Source organism: Gouania willdenowi, chromosome 5 (genome assembly GCF_900634775.1).
Source record: "Gouania willdenowi chromosome 5, fGouWil2.1, whole genome shotgun sequence".
NCBI classification, from domain to species: Eukaryota; Metazoa; Chordata; class Actinopteri; order Blenniiformes; family Gobiesocidae; genus Gouania; species Gouania willdenowi.
In genome coordinates this window covers 18,245,438-18,264,598 of record NC_041048.1, presented here as the reverse complement: position 1 = coordinate 18,264,598, position 19,161 = coordinate 18,245,438, and the positions used below count along the sequence as shown (strand labels likewise).

Sequence of the window (19,161 nt, the reverse complement as noted above, 5' to 3'; positions counted from 1 at the left end):
CAACAACAAAGACACACTAAATGAGAGGAAAAATACACAAAATCACTACAAAATACACAAAAAAACAAAAAAAAAAAACACACACACTGAGAAATAATCATTTAAGTAATACCAACAAAGGCACTACTACCAGGTCCAGGCATTGAATGCTATAACAGGCTGTGGGAAGGTAAACTGGGACAGACGGTGGATGAGTCTGAAGACATTTCACCCTCTACTCAACATAGCAGAGAGTATTTTGCACTCATTACACCCTCCACTATTACATTCATCAAGATAATACAAAAACTGCGCTTAAGGAGAATAGCATTGATTTCGTCTACACACAAAAAGTCTTTTTTTTTTTAATACTTGTGCTCCAAAGCTTCAAAGGTTAAATGCGATCAATGTTAGCTTTGCTGTTGTTTATCAGGTCTGTTTAACATAAATAATGCTTCTTTAATGCTGAGAAAAACAAACATCTCATAATTAATATTTCTCATTTATTATTATTTTTTGAGTGAGAGAACAAGATGTCAGGAAAACTACAACTGTTATTGTATATATATGTAAATGAAGCTGTAATTTCCAATATACATCTTTGGACCGACTAAAGAAAACGGTTGAAATTGAGATTAAAAAAAAAAAACTTGTTTGATTATTGTTTGCTTGTGAACATTCATTCAGAGCTACCATGCAAGGCGCTAATCATTGGAAGCAACTTAGAACGTAGGGTTTGGTGTCTTGCCCAAGGACACTTCAACACCAGGAATAGGTAAAGCCTTGGAATCAAACCCCGAACCTCTCAATCAGAAGACACATCTGAAGGTTTCTATGAACTTGGATTATCAGAGAAAGAACTGAGGATACATACATTAGCAAAATACTGAAAACCTTTATTGTGGATAACGTAACACAAAATCCTTCAGGCGGGTGTTGTCAGAGAATGTAACATGATTGTGAAGCAGCAGTGTTAAGTATAATCCACCCTAAAGCAAATGATCCTCAAAGGAAGAAGGTGAGCAGAACCAATAGAAAGGCAAGCTTTGAGGAACAACCTTCCTTAAGATAACTGTAAGAACATCAGCATTAACTTCACAAAGGTCTGAACTGTGTTCAGAGAAATGTAATCATTGGTTTTCAGCTCAAATCCCGGTGCAGACTTCAAACATATTCATAGCATCATGTCTCAACAAAGCCCAGTAAGTTGATGCATTGCTTGTAAAGCTAGTTTGTGAGTAAAAGTGTGTTTATTTTGCTGCTCACATCAAGAGCATTAATTTGATGATTAATGGCTGTGGTCATTCCGAGTGCATTGCAGGACATTCCCACAAGGAGAAACTATCACAGTCACAGTAAATGCCTGCACTCTTTAAGGATCCTTATATTAATAGGATATGTTTTAGTGACCAGAGCAAACCATTACACATTCAGGGAGAATATGCAAACTCCGGAAGCATATTCAGGTTTCACTCAGGCCTCAACCAACAGTCTCCAGGTGTATTTGTAATAACAGCAGGAAAACCTATCTGATCATGTCCCTATCATGGCCTGCGGGGGTCCGGTTAGTTTTTGCCTTATCTGTTAAAGTATATGAGTTTAAAGTTTAAATCCTTGTGGGCTTCTCTTTCACTTTTATTAGGGTCCAAAGGCCAGAATGGCCAAAAGGACCCTATTGTAATTGCGTGCTATCATTATTTGACATTGCTTCTGTTGATCTAGTTTTGTTCAGTTATTGGTAATATATTGTATTTATCTATTTTGACCGAGACTGTATTTTTGCCACTTCCTGACTTGTCAGTGTGTGTAAGTGGGAAAGCAGGATTTAACTCCCTTCTGTTTCCACTCGGGTGTTTCTCGTCCCCTAATTACCTTCCCTCAATATTTCAAAGGATTGATAGATCATTGCCATTTGAAGTTAGTTCGGTAGTTATTTCAGTTGGTTCTTTATCACCTCTATTTTGTACTTTGTTGGTTTACTTTTCCGTTAGATTGACATCATGATAGCTTCTACTCGTGCCTTCGTCTTCTCTGCATTTGGGTCATTGAACATCTCACCACGTAACAGTCCCACCTTTTTTAAACTTTAGCTTTGACCACTTCAGGAGGACCATTGTTGTCATTTATACAACCGTTAGTTCCGACCATGTAGTTTGATTGGACAACAAACATTCCAAGAGTGCTGATATTGAGTAACAACAGCACTGGGACTTCTTACGGATCATATCACTCAGCTGTACAGCTGTTTTAAACCCTTTTAATAACCGTTACATCTTGGGCTAACTAGACCACAGTACACTGTGTGCTCTCCACTTGTGGAACTATTTTTGTTTGGCGGAGCCAAATAAAAATAAGCAAATCATAATCTCTTGTCACTTATTACCGTTAACTAAAAAAAATGCGCTTGTAGAACTGTTGCATAAAAGTAATATCGCACTCCCTCTCGTGTGATATGGCTTACTTGTGTTACACATATAAAGTGGAAATGAATTCTTCAGATTGCTCACACACCAAGATCAGAAATAACTGGTCCAATAAACTTATCTTGATGTTCCCAAAAAGCTAATTCAATGATCATTTAAAAAGGAAGATTTTATAGCGGCAAGTTTAGTAGTACTGCCAAAGTTTTTGATGTAACTAAAACATCTAAATTTGCTGATACTGTGACATTTGCACATTTAAAAGCCACTTTCTTCAGAACTAGATTTTTACTGAGAATCCAATTTCTACTATAAGGTAAATATGAAGATAAGCATTTGATGCCTGAAAAAAAAAGATTATCTTGTGAAATAAAGAAAAACAGAATGAAACTAAGTAGTTAAATAACAGGTAAACTCTGAAATTGTGTTACTTGTTTGTGTGTGTGTGTGTGTGATGAATGTGTGCAGTGTTTAATTTTCCTCTCCGTTCTCTTCCTCTCTCTTGATGAGACGTTTGTTGCCCCTCTTTCCTCCAGGGCCGCGGGGCTTTGCAAAAGCCTGCTTTAAGGTGTGCTCCATTGGGTGGACCTCCTCGTACAGGAAGTCCTCTGTCAGACCATCCCCACTGTCTATCTCCATCTACATGCAGGCAAAGCAAAGAGGCATGGAGAACTCTTCAGATTACACTGCACATCACCAGTGTTTCCATTGTGTCTTCTGTACCTTTTTGGTGACCTCCAGCTGGTAGTCTTTTTCCACCTCCTCCAGCAGTCTGTTCTTACAGCTGGAATACAACATCCGCTCTTTGATACTGCACGTGTACCCCGGCATTGAATATATGAACACTGGAAGAGACAAAGACAGGCAGACATTAGCAAAGATCAACACAAGCTTAAAGTCAAATAATAACATATGAAATAAAATACAAATCATAGATAACAAAAAATATATGTTAACTTTGCTTTAAATTACTAATTATTTGATGTTATTAGGGATGGATAGCCATTGAATGTATTCTTTTGGACAAACCAGCCATACTTTACATGTCATCCTAATAAGGATCTTGAAGAGAACATTAAAAGTCAAAGTTGGACATGTTAATAGTTCATCACAGCTTATTATTGTTCGATTATTTGCTTTTAAGATTCACTAATATCTGTTAGAGGTTTTATATCTTTCAGTCAGCAGGGGGAGATAACAGATGTCCACGAGAAATTAAACGTACTCAACTTAGCCGTGTTTCAATAAACCAAACCAACCACACCAGTTTTTATATACTGTATATTAACATATATATTTATATATAAAATAAACTATGTAATATGTCATTTAAAAAACATATATATATACTTACATCCCTACTTACAGCAATTGATCATCATCATAGATGGGCAACTTTTATCATAGCAAGGGCCACAAAAATGTGATTATTGATCTGACGGTCACATTATCAAACAAGCATGTCAGCATTTAGAAAAAAACGGCTAATCTGAGCATGAATACAGAAGAGAACAAAAGGTTTGGGTTTTTTGTTGCTATTTTTGTGTATTTGTGTTTGGACTTTATTTGATTCAAGTTATTTTTGTAGTAGTTTTGTGCATTTTAGTTGTCATTTTGTAAAGCTTTCTATTATTTCTGTGTATTTTTAGCCGTCTATGGAACCTTTGGTCCTTTTGTGTTTATTTTTATAATTCTATTTATTTATTTATTTTTTGTCAATTTGTTTGCTTACTTAGGGGGGTGCACAAAATTTGACCGAAGGCCCCAATAGATCAATCCTCAAAATAAATATTGAATAATAAAACTATATTATTAATATTCAAATAGATATAAATACTAAATGCAATGGCTGAGGGTGGCACAGTGGCACTAGAGAAAATGCACTAGTAAAGTGCATCCGAAGGCAAACATTGCATAAAAATGTTGGAATGAGGGAAAAGTCAAACAGAAAATTAGGTGAAGGGAAAGTGCAACGCATTAATGATCACTTTGATCAACCCATTCACATGTAGATTTGATCTCTTTGACTGTCAGAAATAGCAATCTGTTCATTTAATCCTTCCACCTTTATTTCTCTATTACACAGACACTCACAATCACATTCATCCTTCAAATCATCATAAAACACACTCGTTAAACCTTTTTAAATGGAGATAGGATGAGAATGATAAAGTGAGCTGATTATAAATCTTATGCGTTTATAACAAGTAAATACTTTTTCCAGTAAAAGATACAGGTTATATTGGAGGTGCATAAAGATGTGGATGGTAAAATTGCACATTAGAATAAACCATTTCCTTGTCTTTTGTAACAAAACTACAAAGATGAATTTAAAAACAAATAAAAATCAAACTAAAGGCTGCATATTTATAATAATATTTATAATATTTCAAATGAGCCATATTGGTACTTTTTGCAAACAGTTTGAAATGATGAGAGAGCATCCAGTATGAGTTGAATAACTGACCCAGTGCCTCCTGCAGCTGGCCCTGATGGGAGTGTTTAAAGAGGAAGAAATGGTATCTGGGAGTATCCGTGGGAATCCTGAAGGGCAGCTCGTGGGTTTCTGTGGGATTGGTGTGAACCAGCTCAATGGTCTCTTTTTCTACATCCAGCCTCTGAAAACACACACACACACACACACATTAACATCCAGTGTTTATTGTTGTACATGCTGTTATAAGCTGTAAATAATTCAGTCAGGGCTCACCAGCTGAATGTAGTTGATGTGTTTCTTTTTCAGTTGCTGCAATGCTCTCTTGGCATCTTCTTGTAAAGGGAATGCAAGACCCTGAAGAGTCTGCGGCCTTTTGTCCAAGCCGAACTCCATCGTGACCTGCAGGAAATGGACATGAATGAGGCTACAGTGATTACTGTTGTTACATGAGCGCATTGACATTTCCTGTTGACATGTATGGTTGTACTAGGCAAAACTAACCCGTGCTCGTGTTGTTGGTGTCCCAATTCTTCTGCGTTCATCCTGTCAAGAGAAAAAGTCAAAAGTTTAGTTTTGTTGATGTGAATTATTATTCTTGGGTTCTTTTTTTGGGTGTATAATTATATATCCTCACACTAAATATCCTTATGTTCAATCATCATTTTAATAAAACATATTCAGTCAACTTTTTCAAGGCCAAATTTCTGGAACAAACTGTTTCAAAACATCTGATTTGAACTTAATCTAAATCTAACAACAACACACATGAGACACGATGAGACAAATCAGATATAAATCATTTTAAATCTGTTAATAAATTGCGCACCTCTGTAACTTTGATTCGATGTAACTCCTGCTCAGCAGAGGTGAGAGGAGCAGGGGAGGAACACGAGGACTTGTGACGCAGGTATCCCTGGAGGCACAGGTCGTCCTGCAGGCAGTGACAACAAAAACAGACTACCTCTTTATTACCAGTCAGCACACATCAGATTGACTAAAAACACTTTTCTTACCTCAACTGTACCAAAAATTTCATCTTCGATGTGGCCTCCTCCAAACTCCTTTTTCAGCGTGGCACGAGTGGCTGCATAAACCATCTTCTGCCTCACCTTATGGACACCATGGCAGGAAATAACTGGTTAAACTGGTCAGGGCTTTTGTGAATGCAGTTTGGATTTGATGTCCTCATAAAAGTTATAGCCTCTGTGATCAGGATTTGTTTATACAGATAATTAATGAAATCAATTTAGTTTAATATTATTTTACTGTACTTTTCATAAAATTATCTCTTAAAACCCGCTGCTCAACTGATAAAACAATGATAAGATGGATCCCATATTTGGAATATTTTGTGTAAAGAAAAATACAGCATAAGCATAAGTGTTGAACAACCAACACTTTTCTCCCCTAATGTAATAGATAAATAATGATTTGTATGAGCATGGATAACAAACACAAAGTCTATTTAGCACATTGGAAATGTTTAGGTTAGAGATGGGCAACTGTTATCACAAAAATGTGATCTGATCAATCAGATCAAAATGAATGTTTGCAACAATGACCAATCTGAACAAAGGCCAAACAGTTTTGTGTTTTTTTCTTGTACATTTTCTTCAGGTGTTTTAATGTTGTTTTGTGAATTATTTTTTTTGTTTTGTCTATTGTGTAGTATTGTTACTTCTAAAATTAGTTTTTTTCTTTTATTTTTTAACAAAAAAACCTTTTTGATAAACTTCAGGTAGTTAAAGCTGATATCCGGAGTTTCTGAGAAATCTACAGTATGTTTATGTGTGATTCTTTTGAAATGCCAAAAAATACCTAACTAGTTTTTTACTATGGTGGTCATTCATATACGTCAATGTATTTAAGTCCCTCCTTCGTCCTATAGACCCCTATACAAATAGAAAATCGCACCGCGATCGCCCAGCCAATAGGCTTCGTCTTCCTGTAGCGGAGACTGTCAATCTAAGTGAATGCGTGTGCGTAAATTGTACCTCAGAAATGTCCACCGCCTAAAGAATAACGATGACTCATAGATCTATATCAATGCAACCCGGTGCGACCTTGTTATGCTACGCAATGCACGTGCACAAAAGTAGAGGTAGCTTGGTAGAGGCAGGAGGAGGAAGTGGAGCTGTTTAGGGCGGGACATCCAGATGTTCGCTTTTTAATTTTCTCTCTCTCTTTTCATCCTCCGCACATCAGCTTTAACATTAACTTCACCCAAACAATTAAAATCACGTCAGGAAGACAGAGACAACAGTAAAAATATCCCCAGTAGTTTTCTTTCTGAAGTATTCTTAGCAGCTTCTTATGTATTTATACGATAAACTGTTGTTTTGGGGCTGCACAAAATTAGTCTGAGGGCTCAATGTGGCCCATGAGCCACCAATTCCCCATGTCTGGTTTAGGCACTTAAAATCAAGATCTCAAATATCGAATTTGAATGTTATTTCAATAACAATTCTATTTCATATATTTGTTTGTTTTTAAATGTGTAGAGCAGGTGGAAACCAAGAACATTTTGTTTAATTTGATTAATTATTGTGCATTATTTTCTGATTTAATGCAGCAGCAGTGCAATGGTTACAAATGAATGAGGAAAAGGTTGCAGTTGTTTAGACATACCGGTGATTGATCAGGCGACCAGGCGATAAAGATCCACTGGTATCCCTGTGCATTCTGGGAGTCCAGGCGATATAGGATGTAGCAGGGCTCCTGAGGTGTGAGCAGGGGAAGCAGGAACTGATCGTAATCCTTGTCCCAGCTCTGGACTGGCGGTCTGCTGGAATCCAGCACCAACTCCTCTGCAGAGGAAAAAACACTTTGAGTCAAGTCAAGGGTTGCATTTGTTGACTTGAAAATGAATAGTTTACCATTTCTGATGATGATTTTCATTATCCTGATGGCACCGCCTCGGGCCCGGGCTAAAAACTCTTTTAGCTCAGATGTTGCTGTAGAAACCAGATGATGGGCAAATTAGTGCTGCAAACTGATGACGATGAGGAGGGTTGAAGGCCAGTTGGACACCATTTGGTAAGTAACTCCATGTAACATGTCTTTAAAAAGAAAATTTGATCCACTGCCAGAGGGTCACACTATCCTCTTACAAAGCCTGGCTTGCACTAAAGACTCACGGCCTGTGTCCAGTCATGACTTAAAGCAGCTTCAATGTCCCGTACTTTAAGTTCTCATGTGGATGGTGCTTGATTAAAAAACTAGTTTTATCTTTTTCTACCATGTCCTGCTTGCTTGGTGTGGTCACCAAACACAGCAGTCTCATTAATGATGTAAGACAAGGTAAGAAAGAAAGAGGTATACCTTCTTCAACACCAACACTCCGATTACTGAGTGCCATAACACGCAAGTGCACACAATAATGTATGTTAAACCATAATCATTACATCTGATGGTCCTAACAAACATGGTTTTCTTTCATGAGTCGCTGTTACAGTTCACACTTACTAAGATGGGCTCCATATTAATTAAGTGATCATTGTTTCCAAAGTAAAACATTCAAACATTGTGAACGTGAGGATGCTTCTGACCATAAATTACAAAGAAATACAAGAAACTTTTAGTGACACCAGCTATTAAAGCATTCAGCATTTAGGATCTGATGAAGAAACTCACCATTGATTCCAGTTTGATGTGACATTGTTTGGCAGTCAGTTCACAGCTCCTCACCAGCCTCTCATACAGGACGGACCAGGTCCAGGTTTCTGTGTCTTTGCACTTCTTACTCAGCAGGTGGGCTATACTTCTCCACTGATGGCAGACACATGCACCCACGCACGCCTGGAGGACTACTCGGAAGCTCCCTAACACCTGAAACACAATCTGCGGAACTGTGGCTGATGAGTAATAACCCGCCTGTCAGTGGATATGCCACCCTGAGCGCTGATCTAAAACCCTTTACGTATCACTGAGCATGACTTTAATGCTCCCAGTGGGTGGAAAGAGGACTCTGCAGGTCACGTGCTGTGTGGACATCTAGTGCATGCTCGTTACAGTGCTTTCATGTAATAACATTATTTATCACTCAGCCACAGAGAAGCAGAGAGGCTCATGCTGATGTAACTGCATGATCTCAAATTCCAGCTACCAGGAGATAAGCGTGTACCAGTGAGGTGAGGTTACCTGGGATGGGATCATCCATTATTCACTCTGTGTGCAGTACAAAACCCAGTGATCTATACAATATTCACCCCTCTCCTTTGCCCCAGGTCAACATAACTTGTTTGTTTGCTTTTTTTTTTTTTTTACTTCTTCTAAATCAGCGTGGTCACACTGCAAATAATCAAATACATGTTTTTCTAATGTGCTGTGGCTGAGTTGTGTGTGCACACCTTGTCTTGTGTTTGTTTTTTAAAGAAGGTTTTTATTTTGTGCAAGTCACCATTACTGAAGAAATGACCTATGAAAATGTATCAACACGGAATAAAATGTTAAAGTAAAAACCTAAAAAAAAAAAAAGGAAGGAAGTTTAAAGGGAATGTAAACATTTATATTCAGCTCATTTATAGGGATGCTGCTTTTTGATTACTTGACTTTATTTGTACTACATTAATAAGAAATGAATAAAGAAGGCGTGGTTATGTTAAACAGAAGGCTTACCCGACACACAAACTCAACTCCTCGAGCCTTTCACAACAAAAGCCTTTAATTTAGATCAGGGTTCCTCCCTAAATTCAGCCTTCAGCAGAGCATCTATCCTGCATCCTGTGTTCGATTGCTCCCTCCTCCAACACACCTGAATCTAATGATGGTGTCATCCTGCAGCTGAACAGGAAGCCTGATAATGAGCGACTCTTTACAATCAGCTGTGGTGGAGCAGGGCAGCATCTAAAACATGCAGGACAGGAGCTCTCTAGGAGCGGAGATGGGCATCCTGATACACCTGCTATCACCAGAATACCTTAATTCTTTCTACTGTTCTAAAATCATGACACTGCATTGAATGTTAGAAAAAAAAAAGGCATTTATTAACTGGGTCATTTTCTATCTCAGTAGTACCAGTATATGTATATAGATAGATAGATAGAAGATAAAAAGATAAAATGACTACTTTGATCCATTAGTATCTATTATTGCAGCGGCCTGCAACATTTACTCTCAAAGGAGCCATTTTTCCTCATCTCATCTGGATTTAAGTCCTACTGGAGCCAAAAAAAATAAAAAAATAAATAACCTTCTCAATGAAGACAACACAGTGAATACAATTCTATATTTAGTTAAAGTATACTGAATAACATTATCTAAACAAGATTGTTATTATTATTTTAGTTTATGTACTTGTAGTGCTACAAAAAAAAAAACATGATCATGTCGGTCAACACACGCTAATTGCTAATTTCTTGCCACATATCAAGCATGCATATTAAGTTGAAAATTAATGTATCCCTACACGAATGAAGTCTCCATTTACTTCTAGAATAGTTTTTTGTTAGTTCAGTTATCTTAACAGGTATTTAAAAGATAAGGTTATCCATAGGTTCAAGGAAAGTTGACGGTCTGTAGAGGTTGCAGGAGGTAAAGTAGAAAGGTGGCCGAGTTATTACAGAATGAGATTTTATTTTAGGTTGACAAATTGTTCTATCTTGATTTTTTTTTTTTAGGTGTCAATGTCATTAATCATCAATAGCCTCTGTAAGAAAAAAATAAATATTTCCATATTTTGTGTATTGGAGTGTAAAACTCTACATGATCCAAAACTCCAAAATGTATTTTATAATATGAATGATAATAATGTAGACTTTATAAATCTTTGTTGTAAAATTCTTCTCTGCATTTTCCCCGAGGGGTAGCAGTTGGCTGCCAATTGCAGGCATCCAGGGAACTGTTGGGTTAAAGGACTTGCTCAACATCTGATGACAGTGAGATAAACTTTGAACTGTACTCTGGTCTCACAGTGCTTGTCTCTGTCTCCTAGTTGTGGAAGTTGTAGTTGTGGTGGTGGTGGTTTTGATGAACGAGACGGGGTCAAGCTTTAGGGTTGCTGGTCAGATGCAGACTCAGGGTTTATTATGTCCAATGTTTTTGGGGCGAACGAACCGGTCTGTGATTCGAAGGTTATCCAGCTTTCAGCATGTGAGCCTTGGTGAATATGCTGCTGTTCAGTGCTCTCAGGGTTATGTATGTTGCTGAAAGTGGTCATCAAAACATAGCGGAGCCTCCTCAAGCAGAGGCCTTGGGGTGTGTGCCATCAGTGTATGATGGTATCTGGCCTGCTTAGTGCAGACTGACCAGAGGAGAGTTCTGTAATTACATATCAGAAGTGAGATAACTGTTATTCAAGGTCATTGAAAGAAGGTCTTCCCTATGTTTTGATTACTACAACCAGCATTCCTTGTGCCTTTAACTATACAGAGACCTAACACTAAATAAATTCAAACACTTTGACATCATAGCAAAGTCCGTATTAGCAGCTGTTAGCGAAAGGCTGACAGTCATTTCTGATGGATTGTGCAGGGCTCTTAATACTCATACTCATGTGATAAACAAACTCAAATGTAAGCTGGAGGCTACTTTGGAACGTTTACACGGAATTGAAACCAATTTGGATAAATTATAAGCTCGGCTGCAAGTTAAGGCCACCTTATTTGATTGCTGTTGGAGACCAGGACTGAAGGCTACAGAAATTGTGCTGGCCTGAATCAAAAATAAATCGCTTATCATCATTGGCTCCCACAGCCAGCCACCCAAGGCTGTCTCTTACTTACCAAGATGACATGACGCTCCGTCGCCCCTCCTCCTCCTCTTCCCCTATGCCACCTGGAACTTTGTTTTCTGAACCAGACCTACCCAAGGTCGTCAGACGTCATCTGACCGAATCACAATGAAGCAAAGAGATTATATTTCAATGCCTCTGTTGGACCTCCGTCCTCCCTCCCTCCCTCCCTGCAGACAGCGGGAGGGAGGGTGGAAGGAGGGCGAGTGTGGCGCCCACAAGATGCTGCATGTGCGTATCCCCCAGCGGCTGGCTGCAATCCTTTCCTTTTCTCCACCTCAAACCCTCAACTGGTTAGGGATGTAACTGAAACTAAATTGCCCCTCTGGGATAAATAAATTATTCTGAATCTGAATCAATATAAATGACTAAAATAAGTACATAACACAATAAAAGATGTAGCAGCACAAAGCTACCATGAGCTAGCTAGATAAATGTACTATTTCATGAATGATTTCTATTATTTTATTGTAATGTTATTGTAAATGTTTATTGGAGCTGCAGAGCTGGTGCTTTTTATAATTTCAGGATGATAAATAAAATAAGCAAAGCTCTTTTAATTTAAACAGTTTATTTATAAATATTCAAACAATAAAAACACTAAAGAAAAAATGTTAAAATGCCTGATTAAACAGATGCTGTATCAAAAAGTTTGTAAATACTGCTGATATAAAAAATATAAAATTCAGTCCAATCATCTGAGGGCTTCAATAAGGTTTTATCCCTCTACAAGTCACTGATGGATGGGAGCCAAAATGTCTGTGAAAAAAAGAAAGAGAAAGAGAAGTGAAAATGAGCGCTGTGTATATTTTAGCTCACTGATTCACATGATGTGCTCTCTCACCATCTTACTGCAGGCACTGGCAAATGTTAAGTATCTGGGGTTGAACTGCAGGGTGTTGATTGGCCCTGGATGTTTTCCATCATGTACAGCCACCTTCATCCCACTCTCAGTGCTCCACACATGAACTCTGCCATCTTCAGAACCTGCCAGACACAAACCATTATCAGATACTTTTAGAGCATTTCCTCAAAGAGTCCCTTTGACCTACCAATCATGACAAAACGTGAGTCTGGTGTGAAACAGGCCTCAAGGGAAATCCCTTTGGTGTTGTTGTAACCCTAAACATGGGAACAGATTGGGACACTCAGCAAGTGGAACATTAAAAACAAGAAACGGTATTCAGCACAAAACTGGCGACGAGTTTCTTACTGAAAAAGTGTGCATCACAGATCCGCTGAAAGCATTCATGACACGTATCATCCCTCCATTTGTCGAGATCAGAATCTGCTTCCCATCATTGCTGAACCTGAGTCCGGTCCAGTCACAGTTGCGGTTAAAATTTGTCTCGAAGCAGGCGAAGGGGCCCTTTAAAGGTGAGATTTGACACATTTAGTGGTGCTTTAGCATTGATTAATTCAGAGATGCATCCAAACGTAAATCCCTTGAACCCTGAGCAAGTACCTTATCATAAGCTCGGAGGTCATAGAGCTTAATGGCCTGTGATTCCACACCTGCAGCAAATATCAGTCCATCAGGGTCAAAGGAACACACAGGTTTCCCTAAAGGATTAGTCAAACCCTACAGAACAAAGAGGACAACACAGATAAGTGAGATAAGAAACCACTTTAGTTCCGTTGCTATATTTCTATTTAGGCAGTTCTAGTTAGTAACTTTACTTGAAGTTTTATACATAAGGCTGACATTACGCTGTCATTATTATGACATGACAACTGTCATTAGCATGAATGAACCCCACTAGATGCCTCCACTTAACCCAAAAAATGCCAACATAGCTCCAAAGGTGTCATAATTTAGCAAACAATACTTCATGATCACCTTATTCATACTAATGGTAGATAATGACAGTGTATTGTCAACATTGTGTATGAAACTTGAAGTATAGCGTTACTCAATGGTATTAATCATCATTAGAATACTAAAACTGAGGACAGTCTGAAACTCCCCAACTTTATATACATATATTACAGGAATGCAGGGGCCTTCTATTGCAAATTGTTGCAAGAACTTTTACTTTTTTTTCCAAACCCTGCAAGCTTTAACAGAATTCCACAAAGTTCCCACAAATTACATTAAACGTATTGAGGAAATTGGTAAAAATAAAAATAGAAAACTTGTCGTTAAAGATCCAGGAAGTGCTCGTACCTGTGACTTACTGTTTGGATTCTGTAAGTGACTAAAATACATTGTTTTTATGTGGCTCAATAATGATGAAATTGTTCTATCTTCCATAAAAATATTCCTTGGATTTTTCCTGTTCAGCCCACTTGAGATCAAACTGGCTCATATACGGCCCCTGATCTACAGTAAAAACCCTTCCACAGCACGTCTAACCAAAGGCAAACGCTAATATATTATTAAGATGTTGATCTCTTCTGTAAGAGCACTTTCATTGAAATCATAACAGCACAAATATTACAGGCACGACTTACATTATATTAACATAACAGAATAGAGTCCAGAGTAAGGGGGATTTCACCAGTGAGCACATCAGGTTGTCCCAGGAACTCTTTGAGATTCTATTTGATCTAAAGCAGGGGTTCTCAACTGGTTTCACCCTGGGACCCACATTTTGCCATAGGCATTAATTCACGACCCACTTTTTTTTTTATTTTAGAATTCTTGTTTTTCAAAAATAGCTGTTGAAAACACACATACATAAACATAAATCTATATTTTTTGTGTGTAACACGCGTTTCACAGCATGCCTGTAAAAAAAAAAAAAGTTTCTTTCAAAATAAAAGACAAGTCGAACATGAGAGACATTAATTTTTTTATTTATTTTTGACCAGCTGTCCGCCACCCACCTAGTACTGGTCCGCGACCCACTTTTGGGTCCCGACCCACCAGTGGAGAATCACTGATCTAAAGGACCTGTATACAGCAGTCACCTGTAATACTGTAAGCAAGTATAAAAGATGCATACATTTAATTGCACTCAATGTCAGCTAACAGAGAATCGAATAACCATGTTTTATTCATCTAAAAACATTAAATTTGGTCTTTATTTCTTTTAAATGACAGTAAATACATATGTCATGTTCTTGTTAGTGTAACTGTGTGGCACATTAGGCTATAATAACAATTGTAATGAGATGAAGACAGTATAGGCCTCACAGATCAATAAATTGAAGATCATTTGCATGAAAAAATATGCAACAGTTAATATTGCCGCTTGAAAGTTTGACTTGATCTTTACTGCAAACACTTATTGACAAAGAAGAGTCTCACGCATTGCATTGTGTGATGTGGAGTCCCTTAGTGTTTTTGCCTGTAAGACGATAAGAATGAGGTAAAAACACTTCTATGCATTCGTCTAAGCAACTTCACATCCCACAATGCAATGCACTGAACTTTTCCAACAACGTCAACAAGAGTAACTTTTGAGTGGCAATTTCAACCTTTTATAACTTTTGGCCAAGCAAACAATCTTTGATTTATTGATCTACGAGGCCTACACATTTGGAATTATCTGATATATATATATACTGTATATAAAGATAATACCTTACAGCTTTAAGATACTGTATGCACTGCAGTCATGAACAGATCAGGTTCAGCTTACTGTGCGAAGCTTCTAAATACGCCTGGAGTTCAATATACTACACATCACAATACTGTCCACAGCTACTACTGTCTCTTACAGTGAAATAATACATGTGTTTGTTTGGAGTGGAACACTGAAGCACCTGACAGTTTGGAGAGCGAAGGTCCCAAATCCGTATCGTCTTATCCAATGAGCCGGAGATAAATGATTCATCCGTAGGTGACATAGACAGAGCGATCACTCTAAAAAGAAACATGACAGTGAGGGAGCATGTCAATAAAAGATTTACAAATATGTATGAATACATTTTGTGTTTCAGTTTACTGGACTGTGTTTAAAAATAATCGATCTCATCTGGCTAGTTTATCATGGGCATTAGCAATGTTTCCTTTCAGCTGGAGGATCAAGTGTTGAGGTAAAAGCCTCTTGTTTTTTTTTTTCTTCACAAACATAAAGTGCATTGATTCACCTCCAAACACGGATTAGCAGTGAGTGTCTTATGACCCGAGTAGCCGGGGATAAACTACAGCGCCCTGCGACCAAAACAGAATAAATTAATGATGAAGAAGGGTGACGTTTCTGAGAAGTGAGGGTCATACGACACACAAAGGAAATACAAACTATCTGTATGATTCAAGGTTGCAAACAGACAAAAGTTTAGAAAAGAAAAAAAACAAGGAATACCTTTAATGCAGGGAGAGAGGAAGTTTTGCAAAGATGAGATTATGTTAGGGAGGAAATGGGGAAAGTAGTGACTCTTAAAACTAATAACTTATCACAAAATAAGCTTTGAAATAAAGCTGTCAAGCTATTGTCCATCCATTTTCTGACTTTCTACCAAGCTATTGTCTCAAAAATTCTATATCGCTTAAAGCTGGGGTACCTGATTTATTTTCTTTAATTAAAAAAACAATCTTTATTAGCATTATATAGTATATCATAAAAGTAATCATTTCTGGAAAGAAAAAAAATGTACGTCTGCGTGCTGTCTGTGCCTCATAATTAATTATTTTAGTTAATAAAACCCCGGTGGTCACCCCCTCCAGCTCCAATCACAGGATTTAGAGAAAGGAGGGGTGAGCAGAGCCCATGAAGGAGCCTCCTCATTGGCTGCCATGATATATAGTGGGGCACGTGCACGGTGCAAACTTGTTTTCAGTCTTGGACGAACTTTGGACGCGCGAGTGGCTGTTTTCCTTCTGGACAAGTAATCTAATGTTCCATTTTCATATTATTTGTGTGCATCCTTTTGCGTGGCGACGTGTTTTACCAATAGTGCACGTTGAGCTCTCGATTGCGCGATTGCGTGCACTACCGTGAGAGGAGGAGACTGGAAGGGATTATCACAGTGGGGGGCGGGATTTACAGTTCAAATTCAGCCATGCCCCTCTGTCATGGTTCAAAAATCAGGTAGTGCAGTTTAAATAAATTAAAATACTGATGTTGACTCTTGATATATCAATCAGCTCTATTACAATGTTATTAAAAGCCACTTGAGTTAAAAGGAGCAGATTGAATGGAAAAGACACTAATTGTGCTGTGCTGATAGTTTCCTCAACATATTGCGGTGGTTTTGTGTCACTTACCGTGCTGTATGACCCGGAAAATATCGAATGTACTTGTTGTCAGAGAGCGACAGGTAGCGAATAGTGTCTGAGAAAGAAGAAGAAAAAAATAATACAAATGTGTATATATATATATATATATGGCGACCGTGGCTCAGGTGGTAGTGGGTCGTCTTCTGATCGAGAGGTTGGGGGTTCGATCCCAGTACCTGACTATGTGTCGAAGTGTCCTTGGGCAAGACACTGAACCCTAAGTTGCTCCCAGTGGTCGACTAGCGCCTTGCATGGCAGTCCTGTCCCACTGGTGTGTGAATGTGAGAATGAATGGGTGAATGAGCTGATATTTAAAGCGCTTTGAGACTGTTTCAGTGTGGGGATGAAGTGCTATATAAAATCAAATCCATTTACCATATATATCACACATTTGAAAAATGAACCAAACTGTGTTTTTCTATCATTTCGTTTGGTTCTGTGGTCAAAACAAATGATTCATTCATAATTGTATCTTTTACCATCAAGTTTGTTGGAGCTGTATATCACTGTGTGCGAGTCTCCATGTGTGTAGCGGATAAGGCCTACGCCGTACTTCTTACTGTACAGAGTGTTGCAGGGCCTGGGAAAGGACAGAAAGAAGGAACTATCAGCAAATTTTGTGTGACTGATTATGAATCCCCGCATTACACGCTAGAACCCACTTGGATCACCAGATGACTATATTTAGTCATACTGTAGGAATGAGGGCTTTTAATATTTTGTGCTTTGTTTGCCGTTAAAAGCACGTTTCTGCTTATCTATACACAATACAGCTCACATGAACAGAAACTGATGAGAACACCCATCATACACAAAATCACTTTCATAAAAAAAAAAAACATGTTAGATTCAGCATGCAGCTAACATGATCCGTATAATTTATATAATTTTACTATACTATTTTAGAAGTTGCTAGGGACCTTCATTCCTTCTTTGTGAATTAACAAAACCTGTACAACTTATAGGTAGTATAATAAAGTGAGTTTCTTACGTTCCCTCTCTGATGTCATACAGCACGATGGAGTCGTCGTCACTGCTGGAGATTGCATGTTCTCCGTTGGGGCTGTAGTCCACACAGTTGATCTTCTCCGTGTTCGCACTGTAGGTTCTTGCAGCTCTGAAGCTCCGCAACACGCTGTCGGTGATTTTCATGGCTGCCGCGCTTTTTATAAACCCTTTTTACTCACACACAACGAACCTTCTAGCATTTCCATTGACCCTTTGCCTTTTACTCAAGGACTCATTCTGCGTAAAGAAATGCACTCAGCGTCCCAAATATCACGCCGCTAAGGCAGGCTTTATCAAGCTATTTAAAAACCGGAGTACAAAGGTGGCAAAAAACGAGCGTACACAAACAACATGAACAGGATATGACGACACAACACAGGACAATTACTTTTTTTTTTTTTTTTTTTTTTTACGGAAGATGACAATTTAATATGTATTATACAAGTAAAAATACAAACAAAGGCACCATTCGCATTTCTATAGATTATAGAAAAATCTGTAAAGGAAAATTACAATATTTATGAACGAGTAAGTAAGAAAGTTTCAACTTTTTCCATATATATATATCAGTGACATGCCGTGTCCACTAGGGCTGGGTAGGTTGCAAATCGAGACCACCAATGACAATTTCATATGTTTCTGCTGTCAAGTGTTAATTCTATTCAAATAAATTTTATTTGTATAAAGCAATTTCCAACAAAGTCATCTCAATGCGCTTATCAAAATATAAATTTCATAATAAGAAAGAAAAAACCCAATAAGATCCACATGAACATCTGTAAAGGAAAATTACAATATTTATGAACGAGTAAGTAAGAAAGTTTCAACTTTTTCCATATATATATATATATATATATATATATATATATATATATATATATATATCAGTGACGTGCCGTGTCCACTAGGGCTGGGTAGGCACGTTGCAAATCGAGACCACCAATGACAATTTCATATGTTTCTGCTGTCAAGTGTTAATTCTATTCAAATCAATTTTATTTGTATAAAGCCATTTCCAACAAAGTCATCTCAATGCGCTTATCAAAATATAAATTTCATAATAAGAAAGAAAAAACCCAATAAGATCCACATGAACAAGCATTTAGCCATTTAACAAAGTCAACACCGTAAAACACCATTAAAGAAACATAAACAATTATTTAATATAGCCTCCATACTCTCCCAACAAGATATATCTCATGACACGGCAGCGCATCTGTTGTTTGTGTTGGAAACACAGAAACACGGAAAAAATTACAACTTAGAACAGCCTCAGTGAGGAGCATCCACAAAGTCAATCCTTCCTTTTGTACTATTCACTGTGAAAAGTATGAAGTAGCTCAGGTGTTGGTCTCCATCTTTTAAAAGCTGTCGTTGTTCCTCAAAACAAAGTTTCTCTATCATCTCAAGTATATTTTTT

The 19,161-nt window shown here is 37.8% G+C and overlaps 1 protein-coding gene across 3 annotated transcripts; it reads right to left on the bottom strand.

Moving 5' to 3' along the window:
* Positions 1–762: 762 nt before the first annotated feature.
* On the bottom strand, positions 763–18,297 carry LOC114462805 (WD repeat-containing protein 82-like). Of its 3 annotated transcripts, XM_028445826.1 has the most exons (16): positions 17,725–18,297; positions 17,213–17,313; positions 16,722–16,788; positions 15,278–15,377; positions 13,032–13,148; positions 12,780–12,935; positions 12,619–12,688; positions 12,411–12,553; positions 7,465–7,638; positions 5,850–5,945; positions 5,663–5,767; positions 5,338–5,379; positions 5,110–5,235; positions 4,867–5,017; positions 3,123–3,244; positions 772–3,038 (listed from the first exon to the last, which is right to left on the bottom strand). In XM_028445826.1, the coding sequence occupies exons 1-16, from the start codon at positions 17,883–17,885 to the stop codon at positions 2,871–2,873; spliced, it is 1,899 nt and encodes a 632-aa protein (XP_028301627.1). In that variant the 5' UTR covers positions 17,886–18,297; the 3' UTR covers positions 772–2,870. The 3 variants fall into 3 exon arrangements, with proteins under 3 accessions (XP_028301625.1, XP_028301627.1, XP_028301626.1); XM_028445824.1 differs by lacking the exons at positions 12,411–12,553; positions 12,619–12,688; positions 12,780–12,935; ... (3 more) ...; positions 17,213–17,313; positions 17,725–18,297 and adding exons at positions 7,713–7,790; positions 8,470–8,932 and having other exon boundaries at positions 763–3,038; positions 7,465–7,643; XM_028445825.1 differs by lacking the exons at positions 772–3,038; positions 3,123–3,244; positions 4,867–5,017; ... (3 more) ...; positions 5,850–5,945; positions 7,465–7,638 and adding an exon at positions 12,188–12,325 and having other exon boundaries at positions 17,725–18,281.
* Positions 18,298–19,161: the final 864 nt, after the last annotated feature.

What these genes read in the sequence shown, in the direction of transcription:
- LOC114462805 (XM_028445826.1), bottom strand. Translation starts at nt 17,885, where the DNA reads ATGAAAATCACCGACAGCGTGTTGCGGAGCTTCAGAGCTGCAAGAACC. An exon ending in ACCTCCGAGCTTATGATAAG is followed by an intron (nt 12,936 to 13,031) that starts GTACTTGCTCAG and finishes TCACCTTTAAAG; the next exon opens with GGCCCCTTCGCCTGCTTCGA. An exon ending in AAATTTTTGGTACAGTTGAG is followed by an intron (nt 5,768 to 5,849) that starts GTAAGAAAAGTG and finishes CACTGCCTGCAG; the next exon opens with GACGACCTGTGCCTCCAGGG.